Here is a 9,159-nt window from a genome sequence, read left to right as displayed (position 1 = left end):
TTCTCACCGCTAACTTGCGTTAGATGACGCCACCGACTAATGATAACTGTTTTTCTTCGTACCAAAGATAATTTAAACTCGTACCCTAGATTCGAAATCACTCTCTCGCGCGTTGCCGATAGCGTTTACCCACTTCCCGCCGGAACTCAGAAAAAATTAACTCCATGGTTTGCGCCTTCCGCAACCACGGCCAACTTCGATCACGTGATGCCGCGCTAGCAGCGCGTGATCGAAGTTGGCCGTGCCGCAACCGATGGAGCCAGATTTTTCTGAGGTCACGTGCCGGAAAAGGGTAAACGCTTCGTAACAAAACCGTCAATGGGAAAGCTCTCAGTATTCGAATCTAGGGTACGAGTTTAAATTATCTTTGTTCGTACCATAGTCATGATTTCAAGAAAGTGCGCCCAGCCCAGACATCAAATACTATTATACCAATTTGGGCTCTAGAAGTACTATATTCCAAACTAGCATTAGCACTTTGAAACGAGTTTACAGAAGAATTCAATATGATTTCTCTGTTAACATTAAAATAAAAATTAAAAGTAAACTAATATCGAAAAAAATAGCCAATTTTATATTAAAAAGTCAAAGTTTGTACTTTATGTACAAAGTTTACTTGAGAAATTAACACGATGAAGTCCTTGAATTTTTCTCACAGCACAGTGTTTAAAAAGGGAAGTCTCCTTGTCAACTTTCCTATGGCAGGGAAAAAAATATAATGGAAAAGCCAACCCAATATGGCGGAGGTAAGGAATAATGTTTATTTTAGAAAAATCTGTATATTTTTACATAAATTATAATAATAACACTTTGTTTTAAATTAATTTTAAAGTATATTATTAGTTAAAATGAAAGTGTTTAACGATTATTTACCAGAATCTCTTATATAATTTACTGTTCTATACACTAAGCCTTGGTTATAATGAGTTAGGCTTAAAGGTTTTTTTTTGGATTTATTCAATCAATGCCCGACGGCCTTTAGGCTTAGTTTCGATTGTTAAATACCTTTTTTATTTATTTTGCAATTTAAAGATTCTGATCAGGATTTTGATCCCAGTGCTGATATGTTGGTGAATGATTTTGATGATGAACACACGTTGGAGGAAGAGGAAGCGATGGAAAGTGGAGAAAGTGTGGGAAATGAATTAGATGAATTACAAAAGGTAAAGGAAAATATTCGCCTTCATAAAATAAATGCTAATGTGGACGTTTTTAATTTAAGGAGGGAGAAATGCCATTAGATGATTTGTTAGCTATGTATGGTTTAGGGAACAATAATCCAACCGAAACTACGGTGACATCAACTTCTAAAAAAGAACCGTCACCCGTAAAGCTTAACCCACCTACATCACCGGTGCGGCCACCTGCGCAACTGTTGCCCCCATCACCAATATCACCACTGCCTCCATCCAATATCCTTTTGCCTGAAATTGTTATAAAACCCATCGAGGTACCTCCCACTCCTCCAATTAAAGTGATACAGCCTCCACCAGAGGACAAAGTTGTACCTAAGATTGTCGAGAAGCCCACTCCTCCTCCGATTGAATGTGGCTCTGTGACAAGACATTTATTAAGAGCATGTAAATGTAAGGTTCTCTGATGGTACTGTTTACAAAGAACAATATCAAGTTATTGATTGGTCAAATGTATTTTTGTACCAGCGGTTTCGCAACCAAGCGAATCATCTGGATCTGATAGCGATGATGATGGATCTCCGGATGATGATTGGAGAAAAGTAATAGTTTTAGAACAAAATTTTAAAATACTTTTTAAATCTGGTTTTATATTAAGACAATTCAAGTTGGGTCCGATTATCAAGCTCAAATTCCTGAAGGTCTATGTAAATACGATGGAGCACCTGGTAATGAACTCGTGTATTTTGTGTAAAATTGAAGAGTAATTTATGTATTATACATATTGTTTTAAGCTTATGAAAATGAAGACCGTTTACTTTGGGACCCCACTAAACTTGGTGATGATGAAGTCGAAGAGTATCTCCGTCAAGCGCAAATGCCTCACTCAAGTAGCTCAATGGAACAAGGAGGCATATACTCATTACCAAATGGAAGTCACATAAGAGATGACGAACAAGCTCTGTACTTGCTACTGCAATGCGGGCACAATGTGGAAGAAGCTCTCCGTCGAAGAAGAATGCAACCAACCCACGCTACAGGTACTAGCTGTTTCGATCCCCTTGGGACAAAGCCTGAAATGGATACTTATGGGGGTGTGTTTGGCTTTTAGCCTTTTATTTTAAATTCTTTTTAATGCTCAGTTTTTATTTGAAGAATGAAAATTAAAACAACTAATTTTTCTCATCTGACTTAGAATGAATTGACCTTCCCCTAAACATAAAAAATAGGGTTAATGACAGTGGCATAGCTAGAGCTTTTGTCACCCGGGTCAGTTCGTGAGTTATTCAGCTGTTTGCTTCCGTTCCAATACTTTGCTCTTAGGAAAAGTGTAGCCCAGGTGTTTTACCTTCCCCCTTAGCTACGTCACAGCCTAATGATATTTCCTCAGATTATGAGAAAAAGTTTGTAGATTTTTTGTTCGTTTTAGATACCATGAGTCTTTGGTCAGAAGAGGAGTGTCGGAGTTTTGAAAATGGCCTGAGAACTTATGGAAAAGATTTCCACCTGATCCAACTGAACAAAGTTCGAACGAGAGCTGTTGGAGAATTAGTACAATTCTATTACTTATGGAAGAAAACAGAACGTCATGACGTTTTTGCTAGTAAAACAAGATTGGAGAAAAAGAAATACGCATTACATCCTGGAACAACGTAAGTTTATCTTTGTTTTAATGGTAAAACAATAAATATAGGATTTAAAAAATATGCCTCTATTTTGAAGTAAAGTAATTTTACTTTAAAAAAAAGCAAGGTTGGCTGGTTTAAACCAAATGGTTTTTTTATAAATAGGTTTTTTTAATTAGCTAAAAATTATTTCAAAATGTTTGACATTTTCTTACCGAAATGATTACATTTCTATTTCTTATATTTTCAATACCTTCCTATAAATTCCTTGGGTTTTCTCATGTATTATATAACCCGAAAACATTCCGTCATCGTGTAACCTTCTTCATCCTATATTTCACTTTATTTTATCTACTGTTTTTCGATAAGAATCCTTTTTTTTTGCTTAGTGTTTTACCTATATTTTCCTTTAATTCCCTTGAAAATTTCCTATATTTTTATACAAAATCAAAAATGAAACAAACTAAAACTTCGCTCTAGTCAAGTGAGACTTGTAATAATACTCAGATTAATTTTTAGTTGATTGGTAATATGTATGCACAGTTAAACAAAAGCGAAAAATAGATTTAAAGTAAAATAAAGCAGTGTTTAAAAAAATCTGGTTTAAACCAAAAAATCAAAAAGCAATGGAGGCAATAATATGGCAAAGGTATACTTTCAAGCCATAAAACAATCTGGTTTAAACCCAAAGAAACCGTTTTTTTGGGTTTTATTAAAAAACCGGGGTTTTTCCAACCCTGAAAAAATTTTATTTTGGGTTATTTTATGGATGTTTATCACAATAGTATGTACTATTTCAAATTCTAAAATCTTGTGAAGTTGAAATTCTCTGACTAGTGTATCTGTTAAAGTACTCTTAATTTTTTAACCAATATTTAAATTTTAAACCCATTTTAAGAAGGGCAGTATTTTTCAGTCTTGTATTTATTCATTTTACATTAGGTTAGTTTATAACTGAATGTTGTCTAAAATTTTCTATACAGGGACTACATGGATCGTTTCTTGGATGAACAAGAAAATCCTTCCACACCTCGTGACCGTTCCTCCAGTCCTAATATGCAATCTCTACTTTACGGAGATGGCAGAAAACAGGTTTCTAGTAGTACTGGTTCAACAGCGAGACCTGGTTCTACCTCCAGCCCCACAAATTCCAATTTAACACAGGTTACCCATCAACAAAAAAATCATCCTCAAGTAGTCACTCAACCTCAGGCTGATAGTAGTCCTTTGAAATCAAACCCTACAGTCAATGTGAATCGGTCTCCTTCCACGATTGAAGTGAAAAACAGTGCGCGAGATAGTGGGAGCGTTTTGAACGGGGTTGACAAACCAACAAATGCAAAAACCCGTAACTGGCAACAAACGCAACATCAACAAAGTGTTCCGTTGGCCTTAACTCAAAATGCCCAACCAAAAGATACATCAATTCGCAACTACTCAACTAATGCTAGTGGTATTTCGAATATTTTATTAAATGAAACAAGTTTTTCTTCCTCAAGTTTACAAGACAATACTGTCAGTTCTGGTAATTGAGTAAGAGTAATTGTTGCCAAGATATGTTAAAGTGAAACTTTTCGAGTTGAAACTGATATACAAGACCCGAATCAATCGCAATTTAAGTGGAAAATTATAGGGTTGTGAAATATGAATCCCTTAAACGCCTTTTGGACAAAAGGGAAAACGTTAAACAAAAATCATAACTTTAATGACTTTCGTCATCAGTTAGTTTTAATAGCAAGGTAGAATCATAAGAAAAATGTATATTGAATAAATTTTATCAAAACAGTTCCAGCATATAACAGTGGTAATAAGTTTAATAATTTGACCTTTATTTCTTGCGAATATTGTCTAAATTAACATATTAAAATCAAAATTTAATGTGGAACTTTTTTTACCCCTTAAACATTTAAAACTGTGTTTGAAATTTCTTTTATCTCTACAAATTTGCATAAAGAAATTTTAACACTCTTTAAAATGACTGCATATTCCATTACCATAACTAGCCCTTTTGGGTTTTTTAAAATTCATTTCTAAGTCATTGTCCAAAAATTTAAGCTATGTTACGGGTGACCATTAAAACATTTCTGTACCAAAGGATTCACTTTGTTGCTCATACAATATTATGTAGTAAAAAGATAAAAATTCAATACTATAAACGAAAAAACGTTGTACATTATGAAAAATTTTAATAATTTTGCCATAATTATTTTGTATTTATTACGCTGGAAGAACTTTACAAATGCTATGGAAAATATAAAAAAGAACAACCTTTTAAATAAATTTCCACCATTGAAAATTGAAGCAGAGGAAAAACTATTGTTTTGGCTACATGTATAAATAAATATTTACAGCAATGGAGGCAATAATATGGCAAAGGTATACTTTCAAGCCATAAACAAAATTGGGATTTTTACAATTAATCAACTTGAGGTAGGACCTACTCTCTGGTTTCTCGCATTTCATTTTCATAGCACTCTCTAAAGTATAAAAACAATTATTGAAGTAGCTCATTTTGGAAAAATTTATGTAAATTAGTCTTTTTCTTCCTTGCTATGTCTGTGACGATGTTTATGATGCTTATGTTTTTTGTGTTTCTTATGCTTTTTATGACTTCTATGAGAATTGTGCTCGGAACTACTTGAAGGTATTGAGAGAGTGCAGCTGATGTTCCCAATAACACTCTTAATACGGCTCTTCCTGGATTCGGAATTGCTGGTACCGCTTGATAATATACTGTCAGTTTGTTCACTACACGAGTCACTGGAATAATCGTAATGAAAAGTACATCTATTTTTTCTCGTTGCTGGTTTTTCATACGTGTGACTTTTCTTTTCAGGTTGAGGGGCATTTGAATTTTCAGTTTCTTCATCAGAGCTTGATGGGATAGTTATTAAAGGAGGGGTTTTTTTTACGGCAGACAAGCAATTTACAATTACACAATCTTCATCAGATTCTTGGGTAGATGAACCGAAACCAGAATTGAACCTTGCCAAATCGGTAATATCCCACGGCCTAAATGGTAAGCTAAAGTCTTGTCTACTAGTGCCAGGCATATCTAGGTCAAGAGTTTCAAACACTCGCGGTTGACTGTTTGATTCTAAAGTAATCGGGGATGTATGATCCCAACTTCTTATAGGGGTTTTAGATTTTTTTCGCCTTGGATCCGAGCTACTGAAAGTATGGTCCCTTAGGAATCTACGTTTAGCGCTTCTAGATCTGGTTTCCATTCCAGTATCACCTGGTCGTGGTGTTTCAACTGGAACTTCAACCACACTATCTGGTGAACTAGATGTAGATTCTTGGTTTACCACAGTTGCAGAACTCTCCAACTGTTCATAGTTGGAATTACGGTCATAGCCTGTCATATCATGAGTAGACCTGGCAAAATGATAAAACTCGTGTATGAAATGAGTCGTTCTGTCTTGCAAATAGGGAAAAATATGTTCGTAAAATTCTGAACTTTTGATGTCATAGCGGGTAATTAAGGCCAATATCAGCTCCAGTATGAAGCTCACTTGGTTTTCACTGTGCGATAATAATGCCAACAATTCTCTATTTAACCACGGAATTAATCGATGAGTACAGGCTGGATTTTGATGGAAAAATTCAGGAGAAGTTTCACGATAACGTTGCCCATTAGCTTGAGGAACAACCCAAAAGTTATTGTTGTATATATTTCTCCGGAAATCACTTGTAGTTGAGCGAATAGTTGAAGGGTAACGAGAATTTAGTCCTCTATACAAATGGGGGGCATAAGTCAAACGATAATTTTGAAATTCTATGGAATGTTCAAATTCTAATTGACGACGTCTATCATGAGTTAAAGTAGATGGATAACGGAAACGTCTACCTTCTGGGCTTCTCCAGGATCTCCGTGCATCATTATTTCTAACAGTTACATAATATTGATCATAATCTTCAATTGAACGCACATTATGTATAATACTCTTGAATGACTGCTTGCAAAGAGGGCATTCTGGTTTAACCTTGGACCATTCCAAAAGGCACGTGAAACAAAACTGATGAAAGCAACTATCAGTAAATGATTTGTTTTCAAGTTTTCCTAAGCAGATTGCGCAGTTAGGATCCGGAGAATTTGATCTTGCTGGTGAGGTAACTCCTTCTAAATTTTCTTCAGTGGCACAGCTATAACTCGGACTATTTCCATCTATTGGTTCGGTGGCACCACTGTAACTAGGACTACATTCTTCACTTTGCTTTGTATTTTCATCATCTTGATTTTGGTTTGATTTATCAAGATTATTCCCACAAACATCAGTTTCACTATTTAGCTTTTGAGTTCCAGGAGAAATTTCATTTTTGGTTTCTTCTGGAATTTTAATTTGTAATGATTCTTGACAATCATTGATGTTACGTTCAACTGTTTTGGATAGTTTAAGATCTCTAGTGCATGATGTATTAGTATTTCCAGAATTTTGTAACAACTCCATCATATAAAGTTGGAAAAACTGAAATGCAATAATATCATCAATACACGTTCGGTACATCGTTTGTTTTGACGATTAAACACATTAGACTAGTGCTTAGTGAATTTTAAAAGTGGTTCAGATTTAATTAAGTTTTCAATTGAACTAAATCTCAGGTACCCCATAGGGTACTTTTATTAACTACAATACATTGAGATTAAAAAAGATAAAAATCATGAAATAGGCTTAGACTTTGCACCCGAAAGGCTGATGGGCTGTGATTAATATTTATTTTAAATAGATAATAAGTAAATACTCCGTTAATTTTTAAAAATGAAACATACTAGTACCTTTATTTAATTAAAAAGTTTATTTTATTTCAGTAATAATTTAACTAGGTTTATCTCGTTTTTCGTTTGCTTTACAAACCATTGTAACTAAGGTTTTTTTTATTAAACAAGGAGCATCGATAATCAAAACAAGTACCAGCTAACTTGGAGGAATAAAACCAGCAAAGAGTAGCGTACGTTTGGAAGGTTCGGTGTCAGGAAGGACTGCCGGTGACTTTCTTCTAAATTATTGGGTACCGTGTTTTCATATTCCTAGTTTATATAATAAGTACACGGTTTACTAAGCTTGCAAACAGCCCCCGACCCCCTTAAGTTTATTTTTATTGAGAGCCACTGGCCCAGGGGGGGGAGATTGGGGGGAAAATAGGAAAATAAAAATTGGTTACGTTACTTACATAACATTTATTAACTTTAAAACAAGCAAGTATATCATAATATCACACATAATCATTTGTAACGCTAGATCCGAGGGGCTGATCACTCCGCGTAATCGGTGTACAGAGCCGTACATTTGACTGTACTAATGGGATTACGCGTAATCTTTGAAGTCCCTGCCTTTGGCAGTGCTAATCTAAGCGTAATCCGGCGTAATCGGTGTACAGACTTTCTAAGAGTGGTTAGCCCAGGAAAACAGAGTTTCAAAAACGGCGTACAAATCATGTTCCAGAAATTTCCGTAAAATGTTTAATAAATATTTTTTAATTAAATTGAGAGCCCTGGTGGCCCGCAACCCCCGTTCGAATGATTTATTTTAAGAGCCCACTGATTTTTATTAAGAGCCATTGGCCCCAAGACTCCTGCTAATTCCAAGTCTGCTTGCAGACACACTGGAGGTACAACAACAGCAGCAGCAGATAGGCTGTAGTAAAAAAAAAACGAAATAAAAACGAAGATCGACTAGAGCAAAATAATCGAAGTACTAGGGACTGAAACAGTTAATAGAGAAGGTTTGACAACAGTTGGAGGATTAGGACTGCAGTTGAATTCTAATTAACATGGACGTTCTCAATATTTTTTCGGAATGTCCAACGCGTTACGCAGGTAAGGGCATCCGGTGGTTATGAATTCCACAGATTAACATTGCGATGAGGTTTTATTATTTTGGCCTAATATCCACGGTTTTTTTTAGGGTATCAAACTTAAAAAACAGAAGGGAGTTGAGATGGGTTTCTCCCGACCAAATCGACCCGATTTTTAACCATATCATTTTATGCATGGTGAACGGAAGGAGGGTCGACATTCATTTTCAGATTCCTAGTCTCTGGGGGTAGGTTATCGAGACCTCTGGTTAGTTTTAGTAAACCGATTATGTGCTTTGTCCAAAGCATTTTTATCACCAATTGGGGGGGGGACACAAAATCCTCGATGCATAGTTGATATGAGGCAGTACAAGTTAATTGTATAGAGTTATCATTAAACGAGAACCCCGAAAGAAAAGTAAGCGTCTGGTGAGATCAGTGATTGAGTTATTTTTTTATCACTTTGGACGTTTGAAAGCTAAAGTTTAGAGAGGAGTCAACCCGTAATCCGAGATCACGCATTACCGAATTGGTTTTGTAGAGTCTCACACCGTCAATAGAATAGCGACGTGGTTATTTTTAGGACCGAAATGACTCGCACCACA

General features: G+C 35.5%; 2 protein-coding genes across 4 annotated transcripts; one reads left to right on the top strand and one right to left on the bottom strand.

Annotated features, from left to right (window-relative positions):
• The first annotated feature begins 612 nt into the window (after window positions 1-612).
• On the top strand, window positions 613-4,637 carry LOC149942899 (mesoderm induction early response protein 1-like). 2 transcript variants are annotated; one of them, XM_090176995.1, is made up of 8 exons: window positions 613-746; window positions 1,033-1,163; window positions 1,223-1,586; window positions 1,662-1,735; window positions 1,792-1,861; window positions 1,928-2,173; window positions 2,563-2,785; window positions 3,742-4,637. In XM_090176995.1, exons 1-8 carry the CDS (start codon window positions 719-721, stop codon window positions 4,289-4,291), a joined length of 1,686 nt encoding a protein of 561 aa, XP_090033121.1. In that variant the 5' UTR covers window positions 613-718; the 3' UTR covers window positions 4,292-4,637. The 2 variants fall into 2 exon arrangements, with proteins under 2 accessions (XP_090033121.1, XP_090033119.1); XM_090176993.1 differs by having other exon boundaries at window positions 1,928-2,227.
• On the bottom strand, window positions 4,629-7,662 carry LOC149942898 (uncharacterized). 2 transcript variants are annotated; one of them, XM_090176992.1, is made up of 2 exons: window positions 7,536-7,662; window positions 4,630-7,227 (listed from the first exon to the last, which is right to left on the bottom strand). In XM_090176992.1, the coding sequence occupies exon 2, from the start codon at window positions 7,210-7,212 to the stop codon at window positions 5,290-5,292; it is 1,923 nt and encodes a 640-aa protein (XP_090033118.1). In that variant the 5' UTR covers window positions 7,213-7,227; window positions 7,536-7,662; the 3' UTR covers window positions 4,630-5,289. The 2 variants fall into 2 exon arrangements, with proteins under 2 accessions (XP_090033117.1, XP_090033118.1); XM_090176991.1 differs by lacking the exon at window positions 7,536-7,662 and having other exon boundaries at window positions 4,629-7,357.
• Window positions 7,663-9,159: the final 1,497 nt, after the last annotated feature.

This window comes from Leiobunum rupestre, chromosome 6 (assembly GCF_980474605.1).
Source record: "Leiobunum rupestre chromosome 6, qqLeiRupe1.1.hap1, whole genome shotgun sequence".
Taxonomy (NCBI): domain Eukaryota; kingdom Metazoa; phylum Arthropoda; class Arachnida; order Opiliones; family Sclerosomatidae; genus Leiobunum; species Leiobunum rupestre.
Note: the sequence above shows the minus strand (reverse complement) of the source record. Positions and strands in the feature narration are given on the sequence as shown.